General features: G+C 40.4%; 2 protein-coding genes across 2 annotated transcripts; one reads left to right on the top strand and one right to left on the bottom strand.

The window, feature by feature from the left end:
• Window positions 1–2,843: 2,843 nt before the first annotated feature.
• hnrnpub (heterogeneous nuclear ribonucleoprotein Ub) lies at window positions 2,844–12,484 on the top strand. Its single transcript, XM_034699652.1, has 14 exons — window positions 2,844–3,575; window positions 5,468–5,582; window positions 7,545–7,624; window positions 7,742–7,881; window positions 8,050–8,149; window positions 8,784–8,896; window positions 9,210–9,473; window positions 9,585–9,704; window positions 9,803–9,931; window positions 10,028–10,196; window positions 10,298–10,579; window positions 10,664–10,938; window positions 11,050–11,163; window positions 11,728–12,484. Exons 1-14 carry the CDS (start codon window positions 3,125–3,127, stop codon window positions 11,776–11,778), a joined length of 2,403 nt encoding a protein of 800 aa, XP_034555543.1. The 5' UTR covers window positions 2,844–3,124; the 3' UTR covers window positions 11,779–12,484.
• Window positions 12,485–16,393: 3,909 nt separating this feature from the next.
• lft1 (lefty1) lies at window positions 16,394–18,516 on the bottom strand. Its single transcript, XM_034699848.1, has 4 exons — window positions 18,252–18,516; window positions 17,773–18,019; window positions 17,369–17,608; window positions 16,394–17,016 (listed from the first exon to the last, which is right to left on the bottom strand). The coding sequence occupies exons 1-4, from the start codon at window positions 18,514–18,516 to the stop codon at window positions 16,692–16,694; spliced, it is 1,077 nt and encodes a 358-aa protein (XP_034555739.1). The 3' UTR covers window positions 16,394–16,691.
• Window positions 18,517–22,452: the final 3,936 nt, after the last annotated feature.

The raw sequence follows: 22,452 nt of genomic DNA, 5'->3' as shown, positions 1-22,452 counted from the left end.
AGGGGGCACTTTTAATGAATTTCGCCAAAGCTCCATGGAAGTAACAAGATGATATGTCACTCATTGTAGGCTTAAATTAAAAAAAATGTACGATCCAAGAGGCTGGAGACACTGACAGAGAGCTGGAGTGATAACAGTGGTACAGTGAGGAAGAAGAAGAAGAAGAAGAAGAAGAAGAGGAGAGCGCACTGGAGAACACATCATGATCGCACTTAGCTTTTTATTAAATCGTCCTCAGGGAGGCAGTAAAGAGCAAGTGATCACAACTATTGGGGATAGCCTACAGAGAACACACTGTTGCACTGATTGTTTTATAAAACGCTGTAATCATCCATTTCCTTGCGAGGCTAATGGGGACAAATGCTGCTTTCATGGACGTGAAACGTGTACGCTATATTCTATGGCTCTATGGGATTATACATGAATGAACTACACTGATATTATATATTGGAGACTACGTCATCTAAAGATAGGGCCTGTTATTGTTAGATCCGACTATGTCAGTTTTTATTATTTTATCAAATGAAAATGGAGCTGTGTGCTTTTTGACATTTAAGTTGAACAGAGACAGGGAATATGGTTGAATAGATTATACTGGAGGATAAAAGCTTCCAGTATCCATCATCATAGTCACACCATGTCACCATGTCACTTCTGCATCAAGATTAATTCAAGATTCAAGACAGCTTTATTACTAAGTGAGCTCACACACACAAGGAATTTGACGTGGTGATTGGAGCACCTGTACTTAACATCAAGACAGTAGGAACAATAAAGATAGAAACCTTATAATATAAATATTCTAAGTAAAAATACTATCTGTAATATATTATCAACATTCTTCTTCTTCTTCTTCTTCTTCTTCTTCTTCTTCTTCTTCTTCTTCTTCTTCTTCTTCTTCTTATTATTATTATTATTATTATTATATAGATATTTTAGGGAGATATGGCATGTCTTTTTTTCTATGTTCTACTGTAAAATTGGAAAAGAAAATTATGGCTTGTTTTATTGATTTTTTTACTCGACTACTTAGGATGCATAGTATTCTGTTATAATAATCACTCACTATACATGTCTTTGCTTTTGTGATTCCAATCTCGATCTGTCACTGTACATTTGCCATATTCTTAACAAAATATTACCATTAAAATGATAAACAAAAAAGAAATACCATCTGTACAAAGGAGTATAAGTACTATTCAAAGATATAAATAAATTTGCCTAAGCCAGAGTGCACATCTTAGCAGATGAATATAATAATAATTTCCCATAACATGTCCTAATTGCCAGTTGGATAATAATTTATTGCAATAGCAATAGCAATTTTATTTATAAAGCACATTTCATTACATGTAAGTTCAATGTGCTTTGCATGGAGAATTAAATAAATAAAAACATTTTTCCAAATAGAATAAATAAAAACAGAAAAACAATACATACACCCAACATGCATCAGACACAGCAATCAAACGAACAGCAATTATTGCTGCATATGCATCCAGTCACAACAGTCATTATACCATTCATACGCTTGAGAAAATAATATGGTTTTAATCTTTTTTTTAAAAGTGGAGACAGTAGTTATGGGCCAGAGGTCAGCAGGCAGCTTGTTCCAAAAATATGGAGCACATTAACTTAAGACCCCTTAACCAGACTTTGATTTGACTCTAGGTACATTTAAAAGATACCTTTGTGTAACATTTGTGTATACCTCTAACTTTTATTTTTATTTTATGTATCTATTTTTTATTATATCTTTATTTTTACTTTATTTTTCTACTTTTATTTTGTATTACAGTATTTCTCAATCGCTAAAACATTAAACCCTATTGTGTTAACCAAATTCCTTAGTGGCCTGAACCCATGTATTGAATCAGTCACTCTTTCGGCAAAACCATAAGCGCTTTTCACCTGTTAGACACGACTTGCAAACACATTCTCACTCACTAAAACATATGTTGCACTGTGATGCACTTGTGTTGCATAATGGTAAGCACAGGTAGCAAAAGTTAAATACATGTCACAGCTTAAATACAACCACTCAAAACTGATCACACTTGTGGCTCATGATGTGAGGAAACCAATATAAGCCAGTTCAGAGAGCACTGGTTGTTGAAGGTTGTACAATGGACAGAAATAATCAGAGAGGCAGAGGAAGAGTGCGTGTAAGAGGTGATCGAGGAGGAAGAGGAGGGGAGTGAAATGGAGAAAGACAAAGAACAGTAACTTCTGATGAAATAGACCATGTTCTTCTTATTTATATTTGATTTGACTTTATCTTTACTGTATACAGGTGCTACATTCAAAGAGGATTACTTTATTTCTTTATTAAAAATTAATTTAGCCTACTGTGAACAATAAACAATATTTCTACAGCTTCATGTCCTGGGCATTGTGTTTTCAGTGTTTTGATGTAGTGTGTAATGACTGCTCTTGTTTTAATTTTGAGTGACTTGGGGTATGGTGTTTATAGTGTTGATAAAAGCGTGGTGGATGTCAAGAAATGTGTTTTAGCTATTGAGAAATACTGTAATCATTCATATTTCTTACATTAAAAACTAGATTTTCGAATAATTTGCCTATATTTTACACAGACGTCTTGTTCTCTCCCAATAGCCAAGAAGCAGGCTATTTACAGGATAATAAATAAAGCATATTTGTTTAAAAATAATATTAGACTAAAACCTAGCTTGCCTATTGTCAGATCAGGCTTTAAAATATCCTCATGAATGTAAACTTCCATCAAAATGCGCAAATATGTTATGCGTAAAGGTTATTGTAGCTCTTCCTACCCCGTGATACAATGCGCTGGTATATGGTATATACATTTTTTTCCACAACAAGGTATTGTGGACTTGTTTGGCTGGTGATTACGACAGCGACAGATGGTCGGCGTGCTATATAATAAGCTGCGTTGCTCTCTGGGTAATGACGGTACAAGCGTCATCCTCCCCCACGCCGCAGACTCTGCACATCTCTCTACCCGGTGAAACGAAGGCTGGACGGCTCGGGTGCCATTTGGCGCAGTTTTGGGCTATAACCGCTAACAAAGGGAGTTCCGTTATTTATTTATCGTCGTGTTTTTTCAGTCGTGTTTAATATATTTAGCCATCAAACATTAACAATGAGCTCAATCAACGTGAAGAAGCTGAAAGTGAACGAGCTGAAGGACGAGCTGAAGAAGCGTAATCTGTCGGACAAGGGTCTGAAGGCCGAGCTGATGGACCGCCTGCAGGCCGCTCTGGACGAAGAGGCCCTCTCTGGAGAATCCCCGCTAGACCAGGACGCCGCTGGGAGCCAGGCTTTCGACCAGGCCGCCGACCAAGAGTTTATGGGAGAGGAAGAAGAAGGTGAGGGCCAGGTGGAAGAAAGCATGGAGGCCAACGAAGACGACGAGGAGGAGGAGGAAGAGCCGGAGAACGGAGGCAACGGCGAGGGCGCTGCCGAGGACGAGGAGATGGGAGAGGGAGAGGAGGAAGAGGACGATGAGATGGACCCCATGCTCAAAGTCGCTGGGGACGACATGGAGAAAGTGGATGCAGAGGATGGTGAGCCCGGGGACCAGGCTCCTGAGGGTGAGTCAAACGGGTTATGAAAATGTGACTGGCTGGATGGACTGTGACTGGGTGTCGGTTTTTGCTATAGTCGTAATGCTACCGCGGGAGGGAACCGGCTGGGAATGACCAAAGTTTAACCACCAAGCACAGGGTCCAGGTTACAGATAGGTGACCTCGCTAGACCACTAGGCGGTAGAAACTAACCCACATAGCCGGTAAGCTAATCGAGCGTTAGCATCTGTCACTCCTTGGTAGGCTAGCGCGACATATTCTGTAATAATACGGATAAACCAGCCGAAAAACATTCACCGTTACGCTTTAGTTCGTTATAAATATGTCAACTAACGTGCGTAGTCGACGAAGTTCAGAAATATCGTTTGTATGTGTCGTAGTCTGGCTTTTCGTTTCACTTTGTTAGCATGTAGCAGCCAGCTAACAGCGTTTCTTTGTGTGTGATGCAATGCTAGCTAGCTGCAGAGCCGGCTAGCTAGCTGAGTGTTCCCACACTGAAGAAGAGCGACCTCAGGAGGGTTAACAAGGCAGAGAGGAAGACAATCACTCTCCTCTTCATCAGCATTAAACATGTTGTTCTGGTGGGAAGATAAAGCAACATGGAGGGTTGAACAATTCATTTTCAAAGTTGGAAACTTTCCATGGGAATTAACAGGAATTATTTATGGGAATAAACCAAGAATTTACTAAATTTAAGGGTTGGCTCTTAATAGGGAATTTAAATAGTTGGAGAAAATACATTTTACCATATTCCTGACTAAAACAACGAGATTTCATGCAAGTACAGTTGCATATGCTTTTTTATTTGCATGTTAAATGGGACTTTGTTGGGATTGCATTTTGAATGGGTTGGGTCGGGGGAATGAGTAATATTTAACTCAACATTCATGTTTTTGTTCTTCAATGAAATAATTGAATGTTCAATCAAGTATTTAACACTTGATAAAGTTCTACTGGGATAAATAATAAAAATAAACTAAAATAAATCTGTTTTAGAAGTCTGCTTATAACATAACAAATATGTATGCTTGGATACGATACCCTTCCATTAAATTACCCTCAATTCCTAGCTAACTTACTTTAAATTCCCATGGACAGTTTCTAATTTGGAATCTTTCCAATATTCCCCAGCTTAACTTCCCGTGGAAATTTACCAGAAACTTTCCACCCCTTTGCAACATGTTTGATGGGTTCAAAGAGGTTTGTGCTATAGTGACAGTGGTTTCCACCACTGTCTTATTAATCCGCCCTTGTAAAAATGGCCTTTTGTACATGTATGCTTTGGTTAGGATAATGTCTACTCATGGGATGCCAGTGTATAATCGTATCTAACCTGTGAAACGCCGTGAACACTTGAACTAGCTGAAAGAGAGGGGGTAGGCACTGAACTGCTTGTGTAGCACGTGGTTAGTTTGTACGTAGTTTGATTAAAAGTGTCATCATAAAGGCTCAAAGCTAGACGGGGTCGGTTTATGATTAAAATCCAAGGAGGTTATCAGTTACGGGGGAGGGGGCAATTAACATCGCATTAGATCTCCTCATATTCTTGCATGATGCAACTGTCCTACACACAACAGGCCTCCCATAATGAAACAGAGAATACATGATGAATCAGAGACTTGGTTTTCCAGTCCCAGCCAACCCAGTTTAAATTGTTCATTTGGACCAGCTTCCATTTTAAATACTATCTGGTCACTAGTTCTGTTTCAAGTTATGGAGTATGACTGTGTTGTTTAATTGTAACCATGAGGTGTCACCTCTTAACGTAATATAATGATGATTATGGTCGACACAATGTAACTAATGAACGGGCTTTGTGGGCCAGAACCCCACTGCCAGTCCGACCTCTCTACATAAAAAGGAGCACCTCATTCTATATCTTTGTTCTATTTTCAAAGGGGATGCGGACAAAGACACGAATGCTGATCAGAAGAATAAGAAGGGTGTTAAGAGACGCCGGGAGGAACATGGAAGGGGCTACTTTGAATTTATTGAAGAGAACAAATACAGCTGGTAAGGATGGGACAGAGCAAAAATGGCCTTCAGCATCCCTGAAGCGCCATACATAGCTTTGTTGAACTGTATTGGCTTTAAGTGCCAATGCACATAACTAGCAGGAGGAAACCCTCATTTTTAAGTATTACACTACTTAATGACCTTACATTCACACACACACACATGTCCTGAGGGTCATCCCTAACTACCTAAAGAGCCTTACCATTTATCTTTTACAGTGCCCACTCACATTTGTGTCTTTTATGGACTGCATTCTGTAGCAGAAGTGCAACTATCAAGTCTCTATGAACTGTCACATCTGTTCCTCATGCCACATATTGTTTTGCAAAGCCCATTGTGTTCTGAAGGTGAATCAAGGCTGCTCAAAGACAACACATCCAGAGGAAAGTAGCAGATGTGCACTTTTGAATGTAGGGGAGGGGTGGGGAGTCATAGCTGAGAGGCGTGGGAGGAGGGTCCATTACTGCAGGCTAGCAGACGTCCAGTGTGTTTGGAACGTCCACGGAGGAGCTCGCAATTGACCGTCCATCGTTTTGCCTCGCTATGGTCCTTTTTCCCCCCCGTTTTGTTTGGTTGTATGATGTCAAGATGATATTTCTGTCTCATGTATCATGTCTTCCTGTGTGTAATCATGAGGTGAGAGTGTGGTTTTGTCTAAGAAGTTCTTTTCCACCCCTATGCAATGACATCAAGCATGTGTGTTTTTCAGTGTGTGTATGTGCGCATACCTACTCCTGGTCAGTTATTTTTTTTCATTACGCTATGGCAGACTGTTAGGATCAAGCGGCGGAAATGTAAATGTTTTATGATTGAGCTATTTTTTTGTATTTTTATTTTTTGTAAGGAGGGGTTCTGGGACGTAGACCATCAGGGTACCAGAACTGTTAGAACATGATGGTGTTTCTGTCTTCTGTGCTTTTTGTCCTGGACACGTTTTCTGCAGCCAAATCTATTTTTTTCTTATTTCTTTTAAGAGCATTTTTATCTTTGTTTTCAACTTTTACAATCCCTTCTTTTTTTTTACAAATATTTTTATTGATCTGTAATATAACGAGCGTTACAGCCAGGGGGCCTTGAGCAGCTACAGAGGCAGCAGCCATCTTGGCTGATTACACAATGAGCTCCTAATTGAAGCACATTCTTGGGAGCCACCGTTTATCACACTAAAGCAGCCGTTTGTTGCGTTTTGAGGAAAATACTGGGGCTAATTCTCATCTCCAGAGAACTGTCAAACATTTATTGTGTTCCTTTAGAATAATAACTCTACACCACTGGGCTTAAGGTTGTTTTCAAGGCAAAGAAATCCCAATGCATCACTGAGGTTCAAACCTGGAACACTTAAACTTGATAACTAGACCACCCATTAGAGATTTAGGTACTTATTAATTCTCAAGCTACAGAGTTGGTAAGTTTCTGTAGCTCTCAGTTCACAGATTGCTTGTTTCAAGCAGCTAGGCAGGTTGACTTCTTGTACTGCATAGATCCAGATCCACAGTGTGTGTAAGCTGTGACCTTTTCATTGAGAATTCCACACATAGGAAGTTAAATATAACTGCACTCACTATCACTTTGACTGACCCCACAGCAGACTTAATTCTGAATGCAGATCTTTGATTTCCTAAGAAAGATAACTGCTTTGATTTGATCACTGTCCACAGTGATAGCCTCGCATGTTGAGAACAGACAAGGTGCTTCCTTTTTTTTTGTATCTCTCACATTTTAGATTTCGCTGGATACTGCAAGGTAAGTGATGTCTGCCAAGGCCCACACCACAGCTAATTATCCAAGTGTTTGGTGGCTTATTTGCCCAATTCACTCTATTTTGTATTGTTTCCTCTAGTCTGTCTTTCTCCTTCTGTACCCACATGTTTTTCAGCACGTGGTACCAAGGCAAGCAGGCTACATGTTTTTGCTCTGAGACATGAATCATCTGAGTAACTGGTTGGTATCTCTTTCTAGGGCCTCATTCAAGTCTCCTGTGCCCCCCCTGGAGGAGGAAGACGAAGAGCTTGATGAGACAAAAGTCTGCCTTGATGCCTGTAAGTTATCTTCATGTGAAAAACAATCCTGTGAAATAGTCCAGTAGACCTGTCTAAGCAGAGTTATGACAACCAACTAATATATTAATAATGTGGGGATTTCTTTTTGTGCTCCAGACAACAGTGACCTGCACTTCAAGGTGTCACGGGACCGATACAGTGCCTCATCTCTCACCATGGAGAGCTTTGCTTACCTGTGGTCCGGAGGCAAGGCCACTTTTGGTTTGAACCAGGGCAAAGCTTGCTTTGAGATGAAGGTACAGTAATGATACTGGAATATTACGCAATACACTTTATCGTAACGTTTCATAACTAGGATTCTTTAACATATAACTTAAACTATGTTTAAAGTTATTCAGAAGCCTAAACATTAACATAAGATTAGTACTGATAGATCTCACTGGTGTCTTTCTTAACTTCAACAGATTACAGAGAAAATCCCTGTGAAGCACATTTCCAGCAAGAACATGGAGATCCACGATGTGCAGGTCGGCTGGTCCCTGGCTACTGGCACCCTTCTCCTTGGTGACTATCTTTATACATGCATACTAATAATTTAGTCCTATAGTCTACAATCTAGCATATTGTTTGTGGTTTGATTTAAAGCATTGCATTCGATGCCTGAACAGAAAGCTGTTGTAAAATTTGAGCTTAATATGAATTAAATATTGAATGTCATTGAATTCTCTTTGGTGCTAACAATGATAACTATGCCAAGTGCAGACAATTATGATTTATGCACTAAACTTAAATCTATGCATTGAGGATTAACTTCACTAAGCTTTATATTAATTGGGTCCCTGCAGGAAATCAAAGCTTGTATAAAAACTTGGTGGATAAAAAACGAACCCTGTACTGACTCCATTTGTGTGTGTGTAATTAGGTCTGTTGCAGGGTGGCGCTGCAGCTCCTTTGATTCCCTATGAGAGTCAGGCAGTCCAAAGGGGTCCCCCTAGTGTTTCATAAGCAGCATGACATATTGATATAAAATGGCTGCAGCCCTGCCTGATTCATAGTAATGGTGGCTGGCCGGTTGCACACATGAATGAGTCACATACTGTTATGGTGTCCCAGTAGCTTAGGTTTGCCCACTTAAGTGATTATATCCTCTTTAAAAATGATTTGTCTTTTAATTCATATGGTCCCTTTTTATTCTAAGGCGAGGAGGAGCACTCTTATGCGTACTCTGGGAAGGGCAAGAAGACCACCAACTGTGTGACGGAGGACTTTGGAGAAACCTATGAGGAGAACGATGTCATCTGCTGCCTTATCGTAAGATACAAGCTCTTCCTATTTTGTTGTATATAATCAAGCGAAAATTAAAAGTGAGAATGAAAATGTGTCAAAGAAAACTCCAGGATTATCATCTGTGGACTGGTTTGACTAGATATATGTATATATTAGGAATATGTTAACATATGTATAAAAACAAAGAGCTTCATGTATTTTATCAAAGTTAAATTAACAACATAAAGCACTGCCATCGAGTATGAGGCGTAATCTACTGAAATGACTGGTACGAATTCTCAGTTCTATTTTCTTATATGAACAAAGTCACAACACTCCATCGGTCCTTCTTTTTCAGGACTTCGAGGGTGAGGAGTTTGTGGTGTCCTTCGCAAAGAATGGTGGAGAGCCTGCCGTTGCTTTCACAGTCAGTAAGGACTCCCTGAACGGCCAGGCCCTGTTCCCCCACGTCATCTGCCACAACTGTGCTGTTGAGTTCAACTTTGGTCAGATGGAGACTCCATACTTCCCTCTGCCCCAGGGCTACTCTTTCATGCAGCAGATCCCTGTGAGTGATCGAGTCCGTGGGCCTAAGGGGCCACAGACCAAGGCTGACTGCGAGGTAAGAACCACTGTGTGGATATGTTCTCTTCTGTACATATTTACAAGTCATGTATGTTCTAGTGTCACCTATAAAACTTTGAACTAACTTCTTTCTTTGTATTTCCTGTAGATCATAGTGATGATTGGCCTGCCAGGTTCAGGGAAAACCACATGGGTGAAGGACCATGTCCAAGAGAACCCTGGGAAGTACTACATCCTTGGCAGTGACACTATTGTGGAGAAGATGATGGTCAGTACTGTTAAAGCTGCTCTCTCCTTAATCTCACTGGCTCTGTCCATGCTGTTCGGATTTCATAGTTTTAATTAAATGTTTCTTACTCCAAACAGATCAACAGTCTGAAACGCCAGTCCAAGGACATTACAAAGCTCACCGCCATCTCCCAGAGAGCACCACTGTTCTTGGGAAAGTTTATTGAGATCGCCGCCCGCAAGAAGAGAAACTACATCCTGGATCATGTAAGTGATCAGTGTTATATAGCACTCCCCAGTAAAACATGTACAATCACACATTAAGATGACCGTATGATTGAGCCTCCTTCTCTTCTCCCTCAGACAAACCTGTCCGCCCCGGGCCAGAAGAGGAAGATGTGTTTGTTTGCTGGCTTCCAACGCAAGGCTGTGGTTGTCTGCCCCTCTGATGAGGACTACAAGCAGAGGGTCCAGCAGAAGGTCGAGAGTGATGGCAAAGAAGTGCCTGAACACGCCATCCTTAAGATGAAAGGTAATAAAGATACCCAGGCCATTAAGTCTGTCTGCATAGTAGAAATCTCTGCAGGAAGTCAGTCACTATATTTTTTATCTCATGCTTTTGTTTTATTGCAGGTTTCTACTCTCTGCCAGATGCTGGAGAGAGCTTCAATGAGGTCATCTACGCTGAGCTGCAGAAGGAGGAAGCGTGTAAGCTGCTTGAGCAGTACAAAGAGGAAAGCAAGACCGCTTTGCCAGCTGAGAAGAAACCCAACCAGGGAAGCACAACACCAAAGAGAGGTGGAGGTCAACGCGGCGGCGGCCGGGGAGGCAAGAACCAATTTGGCCGTGGCGGTGGACCTGGACAGAGAGGTGGTGGCCGTGGAGGCTTCCAGAACAGAGGCAACTTCAGAGGAGGTAGGGTTGGCAGCTGAAAGCAGCTTGATGCCATTTAAACAAAATCAAACTCTGTTAACTTGAGTGTTTCTGTCCTTTCTGCAGCTCCTGGCCCTCGTGGCTGCTTTAACCGTCCTCCTCGTGGCTTCCTACCTCCCCCTACTTTCAGGGGAGGGTACCCCAACCGTGGAAACTTCAACAGAGGTGGACCCATTCCCAGCCTGGGTGGATCCCCCAGGGGTGGACCCATGAGGGGTGGCAACATGGGACCGAGAGGAGGACCCATGAACAGAGGTGGTCCGATGCACAGGGGAGGGAACATGAACAGAGGAGGTGGAGGCAACATGAACCGTGGTGGAAACAGGGGACACCCTGGACAGGTGCGTTTAGAAACATAAAGTATTAAAAGAAGGATTACTTTTCCAAGCTGTATAGCTTTTCTTTTTCTTGTTTGACCTTTTAAACTCATTGTGTTGTTTTCTCTCTTACAGTTTCACCAGAGGGGTGGTAATCGTGGCAACTTTGGTCACAAAAATGGCAACTATGGAAACAACAGGAATGGCATGGACAAGGCCCAAGCCTTCAACCAGAGCTGGCAGCAAGGGGTCAGTATTTCTCTAGTTTGCACATTTGCAGTCAGGAGATTCCACCAGACTTGTTTAACATCATACAGAAACTAGTTGAAAGTTAAACATTTATAGGAAGAGTCTGCTAAATGGGTCCGGTTATTAGCAAGAGATAATTATCCCATCAGTAGAATACAAAGTGGTAACTTGGCTGTCAATAAGATATAGTCTTGATATTTCAAAAGGTGTTATTTTAGTATTGGTGACAAAATACCATCCAAAAAAACATTTAAACAATAGGGATATTTTTAATATTTACCAGTGTAACATATACAGACTGATCTGAATAGTAACTATAGGTTGATTAAACTGCCAACATCCTATGCAAGGTTGAATACAAATTGTCCTACTTAGTGCAGAATTTTCTACTTTTACTGTTTCGTATTACCATCCAGAGATAATCTCCGAGGAAATATTCTGCTGATTGTGATACATCCTCTGAAAGAAGTAAAGTCTGTCTTGAAAGTAGATGATCTGACAGCATATGTTTTAGAGTTTGGCTGCATGTAAACTCAAATTAAAATGATTCTGTTTTCTGTTTAGTTCTGGAACCAGAAGCCGTGGAGCCAGCAGTATCAGCCTGGATATTACTAAGACACTTGTTCTTACGGACTGGTGGCCCAAAGTGAGACCCACCACTAGCCACGGAACATCCCTCCACCCTGCTTTCGATTTTTCTTGTCATAGAACCCAGTTTTAATAATCTTAAATCCCCCTGACTATTTGCGATGTTGAGCAACAACATTCCACATCAGAGAGGAGACCAGGCAACCTGAGTGTAATTGCGGCTTTATATATCTATATACACATGTATGACGTGGGTTGAGTCTCATGCAGTCATCCAATCATTTTTTTGTTGTATATTTCATTCTTTTTTTTCACAACTTTTAAATGACATGCTTTTAAAACTAGAATTTCATGTTTGTAATATCAGGAACCAGAAACATTTTGAAAAACATACTTCAAGAATTTTTTTTTTTTTTAGGGTTATGCATTTTATCTGTGCTGTGATTTTTGTTTTGCTTTTTTTATAACAAATTGTAAATATTTTTTCGCGTAGTTTCTATGGGTAATTTGGAAAAAAACAGTTATGATTGGAAGGAACCTTGACTTGTCAGTGAGAAGCATGGTTGGTGATTATATTGTTAGACTGTACGTGTCAATATAGTCTACTGTCAATCAGTTAAACTGAATCAACAGATGAACTACAGCAAGCTTTTGTCTTTTGTTCCCAGTATCAAACCTGTAACCGTAACTCCGTAGACCTACAATAAACAGCTCATTGGATTTTTTTACGTTCTTCCTGGCTTATGACTTTTGATTCAGTTCAAAGGTGTGTAAAAGACCTTTGAGCGGGCGATGTCCCATTTGCTAATTCAAACTGTAAGGACAATGGTCCCATTATAAGCCCAAGTCTACACCTCCATTGTTTTAGTACTCCCTCGAAGTGAACTGTCTTTGATATGTCTCTAATTCTTTAAGCTATTCCAGTGCACACTGCTTTGAGAGAGTATTTTGGCCAAGCCATTTCAAGAATAAGTAAGCCATTATAGTATTTAATTAATTTGTCTTTAAATAAATTAATTTATGTGCTTAGAATTAGGGAGTAGACTACCCTTTGTCTCAGGGGAGGTCTAGATCTTAGTCTTTTTTAAACGGTTTCTTGAGTGCAGTAGACTTCTGAAAAAATAGCAAGCACTGACCAGTCCCACAAATTATAACCAGAATCATTTTAGCATTTATTAAATGTATATACATACCATGACTTCAATTTTGAACAAATGTCTGATGATCTTAGAGCAGCACAAAGGTGATTGAAAGCAGGCAGGGTTAGTCATTTTCACCAGCAAGTTTAAAGGGCTACACAGTGTCACAACACAAACGATGTTACCACCATTAACAGTTCATGAACAACCTCAGACTGATGGAAAGAAGCAGAGTGGCTTTTTCTCTCCACTCAAGGGCACATTTTGTCGTACAGAAGCACCACAGCATTCTTTGTTGGTAACTGTGTGGCCCGGCAATAATGGCAGCTCCTCATCCGACTGCTCATAATGTGGGTTCAAACATTATGCTGACAGAGGACATCAACAGCTTGTGTTTCAACGCTAGAACATCACCAGAGCTGTGAAAACAAACCATTACACTAGATCAGACAGAATGTGGTTGTGGGTGTCCAACGTAGTTTTATTTACCTGCCATGTTTATATTTAAGAAACATGTAAATATTACACCACTGTTTCAACCATGCACGAATGTTCATGAATAAATTGACTTTGAGTTTTAAGTGTATTGTGATTAAGAAAGTGTTAGTTTGCCCGAGTACTGCTGTGTGATGAGTTGTCTACTTATGGAAACGTCCGGAGAGTTTGTGCCCTCTTGTTTTATTGTACTGGATCCATAAATCTAGCTGAATGCAAGCTTTGATTTTACAGTATAACCTATAATACAATAGACACTATATTTTTATCGCTTTATGTTGCAGGTTGTATATCAGGTCTTTTATGAGTAAACCAACAATGCAAAAGCTTTTCTATCTTTTTGATATTTGTGTTTCAAATTTGGGGTTGTATTTTTTTTATTTGTCTCAACTCAATTAAAGTTAAAGAAGCTGGTAAAGTGACTTTGTGGTTTGTTACAGTGACTATAAAAAGTATTCACTCCAACAGTTTTCAGCTGAGTAATAACATTGAGAGCAATAACTGCTTATAATAATAAAGTTTATATAGCACTTATGCAAATAGATGTTACATAGTTCTTACCTCATAAGAACCTAACAATAATTCACAAATATAAACAGGGAGACATCGAACAAGCACAACATACTAAATTAAAGAACAACTTAAAGCGACAGCAGAATAAAAGAGGAGCTACTAAAAACAATTAAAAACAGTTAAACTAATTACTACAAATTGTGAATAAAATAAACTTCATTAAAATTAATTAAAAACCAAGTTTCAAGGATAAAACGAAAAAGTGACTAGAGGGGCTTTCAATAAATGAAGTGATTTCAAAGATGATACTTCTCCCATTAGTGTAACTGAATATTCTTTAATTTGACAGTAATTAATCCCTGTAAATGTGTTCATTAATTAGAAGTATCACAGAAAACCTAATCACAATATCCTGTGGGTAGTCATTATAAATGGAAACGACCTAAGTCTGACTTTTCACATCAGTTGTATTGGTAATGACATTTTTTAAAGTGATTCGTAGTCCTCAGTGGATGAATGTCTCTTAACTTTGATGATAGTCTGGCCTTGTGTCCATCACCACTTTGAGGTATTGATATTTTAACATTTTTAATAAACCATACAGTAACTTCTGGATGGATAGACTTAAAATAAGGCAAGACATTCATGCCCCCCAGAGGATGAACTGTGAAATCCTTCATCCTCTAAATACCTGCTAACCCAAAGGCACACCAAGTAGCCTCAGTCACACTTTGTATTCACAGCTACTGAGTGCTACAGCTACAACAAGAAATCTTTTTCAGTCCTGCCCCATTAAAGTTAATAACCATCTGAGAGTCCCTGAGCTCCCTTGTCTCGTAGGTTCCTCTGGCTCCTCTGCTGTAGACGGCTTGCTGCCGTGGACCTGTCAGACTACGGCTGCTACAACCTTTAATATTAGTCACACCATTACCATCACTGCTACAACGCTAATCTTAGAACAGTCTGACTCCAGCTGCTATAATTGACACTTTAATTCCTACCTCTATTATCAACATTAATGTAAACACCAATATGAGACCTGTTGACTTTATCTCCCTTAAGTAATACGATCAGTCTGTTAGCAATAATCTGAAGTTCCAAAAAGTAGTACACTTCCTTTCACCAACATTATTGGTATTGTATTCATGAGTCTGAATGTAATGTTTTAATTGTTTTGAATGTTGTTGTTATTGTTGCTCTGTCTGTCTCTGTCCACCTCTCTTTCTCTCTCCATCTCATTCCATCCCTCTTCCCAACCCTAACACAGTCGAGGCAGATGGCATGGTTCAACATGAGTCTGGTTCTGCTCGAGGTTTCTACCTGTTAAAGGAAGTTTTTCTTCGCCACTCCAACTGCAAAGTGCTCTGCTCATGGTGGATTTAGTCAAGGCAGATATCTGTCTAACATGAGTCTGGTCCTGCTGGAGGTCTCTGCCTGTTAAAGGAAGTTTGTCCTTGCCACTGTAACATGCTAAATGCTGCAAAGTGCTCTGCTCATGGTGGATCAAGATGAGATCAGACTGAGTCCTGTCTGTAAAATGGAACTGGATCTTATCCTGTCTTGATGTTTAGTCTTTGTTGATAATAGAACATAGAGTACGGGAGAGTACATATTTGCCAGTATACATACTTCAAAAGCTAGACTTTCCAGTGTTACGGGTAGAGACCGCTATATTCACATTACCAAGCTATTTGTACGATGCAGGTAAGTATAGTACTTTGACAAGACACCTGATTAAAATCAGATTACTAGCAAAGCAGTTTGCAGCACAAATGGTTCATGTCCCCTTCGCTTTGTGAAGTGTCAAATGTCACATTACATTGAGCTCTACTGATTGCTTTTAATCAGTTAAATACAAAAGGTAATGTGTTATTTCAAAGAAAACACTAAATATGACATTGATCCACAGGAACACCTGTGATTCTTCGTTTACATGCTGCTGAATGTGAATGTTGAGAATCCACTTTCCTTCCAGACATACAGCTGCTTGTCTTCGGCGAGGTAACATGTTTCCCTCCATCAATTGCATATTAGTGAATGACAAGACCCCCTACTCAGACAGCAAACAGTGTGTTAGGTATTGGCCCTGATTACCAATGTTTGACCAGCCTTAATCAGATGTAAACACACGAAGAGCCTATTCTATCTCAATGTGAATTGAGCTGTTACTCTGCATGTTGCCATGTAGCTCCTTCCCTCTGTAAATAAATCATTACAAGTAGGTTTGACCACCTTAGTCAACACAGTGTGCCCTCCTTGTGACAAATGTTTTAAGTCATTAGGCAAATTATTTACTCGTCTCTAGTTTCCTATAAGTGTAAATGAAGAGGTGAAAGAGGAGGCAGCTGTATGTCTGCATTTGAATGTGAAGCATGAATGTGAATGGGGCCAGACAGCCGCTTTTGCATGGCAGCAGGGAAGAGGAAGACAACCTCTTTTAGTGAAACAAAATATTTTATTTTTCAAACATAAACTCATTCATATTATGTACAGCTCAAAAATAGAACACTTCAGACAGATTTCAAAGGACTGCTGTAGATTCAACATGAAAACAATACAAATTTGTATAAAAAGATATCAAAATGTACAAAATATATAGAAGTGCTTGTGGAAGGAGATGGAGTTACAGGCAGCAGGACTGCCTTCTGTGTATGACTCTCCCAGTAAAAGTCCATTTAAATAGAAAGTACTAGATTAAATAGTATAAGCCCCAAACCTGAAAACAATACAATAGTCCTTTAATAACCCCAGCAGGCTGTGGTTATAGGATTACTTTAGCAGCTTTCCAAGATGTCATACTGTGGACATATTGTCCATCGTGCACGAACACCTCTCTACTATCATGTTGGGGAATTCGGCCACTTCTATCTCAGTGTAGTCCCCCTTCTTCACCAGGTACATGATCGGTAACGGGGCACTCTCGGACACCGTACACCGCCGCTCTCCGTAGCCGTAGTTCCTCTTTGGCTGCTTGCAGCCTCCGGTGCATCTGAAAGCCTGGTACCCAGCAGGCTCGATGATCCAGTACTGCGTCCACGTGAGGGCTCTGAAGTTGACGAAGTACTGTTCTCTGCAGCAGGTGTCTTTGTTTTGGGTGACGTCGCAGTCTCCACGAGAACTAGAGGGGGGAAAGATAAAGAACGTTTTAAAAAATGACACTTGCTAGACGTAGTGATAAAAGCTGTATTTTTGTTGCTTGGTCTTCATGAATTGACCCAATTAAAGTCTATTTTCAAGTAATCCTTTTTTAATCCGTGCTTAAAACTGAACTTGGTTGAATTGAAATGTCAGAGTGACATGCTGCCACAGTTCTTCTGAACATGCGAATGAGCTAACTGACGTCCCTGTGTTACTCTATAAATCGACTGATGAATGCAAATGGTGACAGGTAAAAAAAAAAAGGATACAGACTAATTGTCACCCTGATACAATATCCTGTATATCAAAAGCTCGAAAGTTCGCGCCCTTACCCGTATTCTTCGAGGTTGAGTGTGTATAGGATGAGCTCAGGCTTTCCCAAGGTGTTGTCTGTCTGCTCCTGGGTGGTAAAGCGCACACTCTTGGCCATCTCTGCCGCGTAGCTGCCAGGTCTCTCGCCCTCGATCCACACCTCCAGGTGCATAGGTGTCCTCTGCTGGCTCTTGGACCAATAGTGCACCGCCTGCGTCACATCAAAGCTCTTCCAGCCGGTTTCGTGAATGGGGATCAACCTGTGAGCGATAAGGGCGATTAATTAAACGGAGATGAAACGGATATTTCCTGGAGAATACTATAATTAAATTGTTGGGGTCTATTAAGATAACCAACTGACGCCTTGATGATGTTACCCCTTGATGGCTTTGAGAAACTGACCATGAGAAAATTGACCCCTTACCGTGAATCTATCAGCGATGTCCGGTTAGATCCATTTGGCAGGACCTCCACCCAGTAGATGCTGACGCGGGCGTTGTTCACGGGCCTGTGATTCTTCCTTTCCACTGCAAAGCGTTTATGGAAGGATGCCCGCTGGTAAAGCTTCAGCTCTGCCATGGTCACTTCGCTGTTATCCGGAATCCTCGCCTCCATGTCGAACACCATACGATGTCGTGTTGTGTCAGAATACACATACTCTCCGGAAATATCTATAACACAGAGGATAGAAGTGTGTTGGTGATGTTTTATGTTTGGAGTTGCTTGGATTGACTGTCTTCTCAAAGGAAGTTTGGTGCGTAAAACAGTCGTTTGCGCACCAACGTCATCATTGCGCACACTATTAACTGTTGCCTTCAACTTGTATCTTTTTTAAAATTTAATTTCATAGGAATTCATTTCTAATGACCTGCTATATTTGTTTAAAATATGAAGATTACATACCTGCATTGCCAGGGATTCCCCTCAGGATGCCCGCCAGGCTGGGCAGAGATCTGCGTCTCCTGCTATGGTGCATCTTGAGCATAGACAAGTACTTGTTCCTGATATGCGCCGGAATAACTAGATTGTCCAAATCCCTCTTGTGGATTTTAGGAACTTCATCTAATCCAAGTTTTTGCAGCAATGCGTCCTTCATATCCTCATGCGTAAAAGATTTGGCGAGCCCAAAAAGAGCGGTGCAAAGAAGACAAGCGCGGATGAAATCCATGATAGAAATTGCAGTGTGATAAACAGCAGCACAGTAGCACAAGTCCCTCCGAGGTAGACAGTGTCCCTCTGACACTCCACCGGCCCTTTATATTGTCGCGGCCCTCCCTGTCGTTCGCACTTTGTCAATGGGGGCAGGGACCCTTATCAGAACAAAGGTGCGACCATACAGCCCCATCCTAAACAGGATTTCTAAGTGGCCATACTTCAAACAGCAACAATTAGACTCGAGTGCCATCCGTATTGTGTTGTAATTTCACCATACCATCATTAAAGCTATGCTTGGTGTTGGTGGCCTATGTTTCATTCCATAACTGAAACTAAGAACAATCTGCCCCAAACTTTGAGGTGTACATAAATTATGTGACATAAATGCATAATGACTGTGGGATAGCATACTTTCACATTTTTGCACATTTAATGGGTTTATATTTCTGTCCAGAACATATCTGGGGAAACCTCATGGTCTCAATAGAAAAAGGTTAGAGGGCCCACACAAAGATTATTTAATCCTAAAAAGAACTTTGGATAAAAACAATTCCAATATTTGGCTGTGATGAGCCAAATAAAGTTATTTATTTAAATAAATAACTTTAACAAACTGTGCAATTGATTACAATTATGAGTATAACATGTAGCATACATCTCTGGTTAAAAGTTGTCTTGAAAATGGATGGGGTTGAAACTCTCATGATTTTATGTGTATTCTAAAGATAAATCTAACTCAAGTTTTTTTAATGAACATTCATAACTTGTGTTAAGTTCACTAACACATTTCCAAATTGTCTTTTTGTCTTCACACTTTTTTATTCCCCCAGAATTAAAAGCTTTTCTCTCCCTGCTCTACTCTGAAGTGTGTTCTCTGCTGCTGCACATACGTCCCAGACAGACATCTCTTGACCCTGTGAACCTGAAGTGCCCTCTCCTCAGTGGCACCCTTGTCTACACACACCCCACACTTTGCCGTGTACATTCCACTGGACGATGTCAGGCTGGGACAGTCTGGCAACAGTCTGTCACACAGCAGCCTTATTTCTGTCTGGGTGGCTCAGCAGCAGTGGACTAGATCCGGACTGAAAACTAGCTGGGAATCAGTTCTGTTCATTGTGGGTACACGTGTGTAACAAGGTCCAGGAGGAAGCACTGCAGAGGTCAGGGGGAGGAGGGGGACTAGAGGATTAGATGTTTATTCCAAGCCCTGTCACCCATTCTTGGCCCTCTCCAGCAGATTAAAATTATTAGCCAAACAGACAGTTAATCCAGGGGCCATGGGGCCGGCGTGGATGTGGATTGGGGCAGGCTCTTCACAGGTTGGTGATTATCTGATTCCATTGCGAGGATTTGCCTTGCCTTTTTTGTCACACAAACATAAGAAGAGGGCAGCTCTCACTGGCTGCCCAGAGGGCCCTGCCTGTGGTTGTGTATTGGCCTGTGTTTGCTTAGAGATGTCAGACAGACTGAAGGAGCACACAGGAAGAGCAAATGACAGATGACTGCCAGACCCCACTCACTCCAGCTACAGCCTACAAACAAGACAAATTATTAATTAGTGCTGTAGACCCACTGTAGATGGTACAATCCCAGGAGGGACTGTTTCCAGAATGGAACAACAAATCCAAATTGAATTTAAGAAAAATTGTGTGTTAGAAAGTTAAAATGTGTGTACAGATTTAATATGTATGACATTACTGCACACTTACATAACTGTGTAATCATTTTTCTTTTATATTTGTTTTGTTTAAATTCAGTAAATGTTTTGTATGATTGAAATAAAAAAATTAATTTGCCAGGGAAATTTAAACTGAATGCAATGTAAACATTAAGCTAATGTAAGATATTAACTTTTTCCATTTGAAGTTGGGACCAGTGCAAAATAAAAAAATGTATTTCAAATTATATTGAAAACGTTAACTTTTATCATGAAATACAATAATTGTGAACTTTTTTTTATGGGGACAGTGGTTAATTAAAAATCCAGCAGCAAAAATAAAGTCTACTTTTCTTCTAGTCTAGGACAGTTGTTAAAAACTGATTAAAAATAAAATATATAATTCATCCGCTTATAATATTTTGATTCACAATGTGTAAAATTGCACAAAGAAGATGGCCTTCACTGCACACTGTAAACAAAAGTCAGACTAAGGTATTTTTAAGATGGATTCAGACACTAAAAAAAAAAAAAAATGCTACATTTATTTACAAAATATATATTTTTGGGGGGGCAGATATTGAGGCAGAGGTTAACTGTGGGCTTCAAAGCACAAAGTCATCTCCATCAAAGCCCACTGGTGATCATCAAACTAGTCTATCAGAATCATCTGAGCAGACATGTAAATTCAGAGCACATCAATTGTCCAGTGCAGCCAAAGGCCAAGTCTAAGTGCCAGTTATCCAGAGCCTACAATGGAGAGACTTCTTCTACTCTCTGCCTCACATTACAACCCCTAATTCGGGAAATTAAGATCCTTTTGTGTGACATTTCTCAGTCTTTCTTCCTTCCCATGCCACTCAAAGACAAGTTTCCTAGTTCAAAGCTACATCTGATGCTCCAAGGTGCCAGTTCTTTTCAATCAAAGGCCAACAAGCTCCCACAATCAACAACTCAGGTGTTAATTAACATCCATGCATTTGCATTCAAAAGCAGTCCAATTTATAGGTCATTCCCTTCCATTTGTGCAACATGGAATCCCTTTTGCTTTGCAAAAATGCTGTTTGTATAAGGCTCTGTTAAAATTTGACACAAATCTCCAAGATGTCTTCTGGAGAAAAGTTTGCTGCTGTTGGTTTTCCACCATGTTTGCACATTACCCTGAATGTATCAGCATCTTATTTGGAGTCTCCACTGGAACAAGGCTGCGCTGCGGGCTGCTCCAAAAAGTCAATATTAGACTTGTGTTGGTGGTCAGCGCAAATTCCTCATTATGCACATGGCACCATTGTCAACGACTTCCTGATCTACAATTGCCCGCTTTATCTTAATATCAAATATTTGGGGACATGTTCCGCTCTGTTTTGCACCTTAATGGCCCATACAATGCCTATACGTGCGGCTGCAGACATGAGGTTCACCTCGAGTCTGGATCAGTCCATGCAGCTGGCTGCCAATAATCATTGATCTGTCTGTCAGAGGGGAAAGCGCTAGACATGTGCAGGGACAACACAATTATTGCTCGATGGCCTCTAACATCTAGACGAAGTACAGGGCAGTCTAATTGCATTTCACACAGCCAATGAAGGCTCAATCAGAGCTGAGACTGGGGCTTTAATCCCAGTGTAGACTTAACCAAATAGGATCAGGCATGATTAGATAGGACTAACCATAAATATTTTCATTAACTGTTAATTAATCGACTGTAGGGGAGACTTTGAGTGTGCAACTATAAAGACATGTAACCAGACTATTTAAATAATTGAAGACAGCGCGTGAATTTTTTCATCATACTGGCTGCACTTACGCACAATATTATTAGTTGTCTGTTTATGACTTAAAAAAGGAACCAGTGCATCGAAACCATTCAAGCTGGACTAAAACCGACAAAAAACGCACTCAGTAAATTACTTCAGTTTCCCACTAATACAGTCCAGCTTTACTGCTGCAATGAGGCTCTGTGTACAGCAGAGGGTGCTGTAAGTACACACGTATCTGTTTCAAAACAATCTACATGACAACATAACTCTGGTCCATGAAGTTACAATTGTATTTCTTTGACAGATGTTTTCCCAGGCATAAAAACCCTAGTAACCCCACCTCTTCTGCTCACGTGGTCGTATTGGCTGATATAGTTGACATTAATCAATATCTCTGCTGCCCTTGCTGCAATTGGACAACAAATCATAGTGTTTTTGTTGGTGAACAATACTTCAAAAAGGGTCAGCACACCCATACTCATACCATGAAGCTGATGATAAGCTCTTTGATGAGTGTTCTTAACTATTG

The sequence above is a fragment of the Notolabrus celidotus genome, chromosome 13, assembly GCF_009762535.1.
Source record: "Notolabrus celidotus isolate fNotCel1 chromosome 13, fNotCel1.pri, whole genome shotgun sequence".
Classification (NCBI taxonomy): domain Eukaryota; kingdom Metazoa; phylum Chordata; class Actinopteri; order Labriformes; family Labridae; genus Notolabrus; species Notolabrus celidotus.
This window is presented reverse-complemented; position numbering and strand designations above follow the sequence as displayed.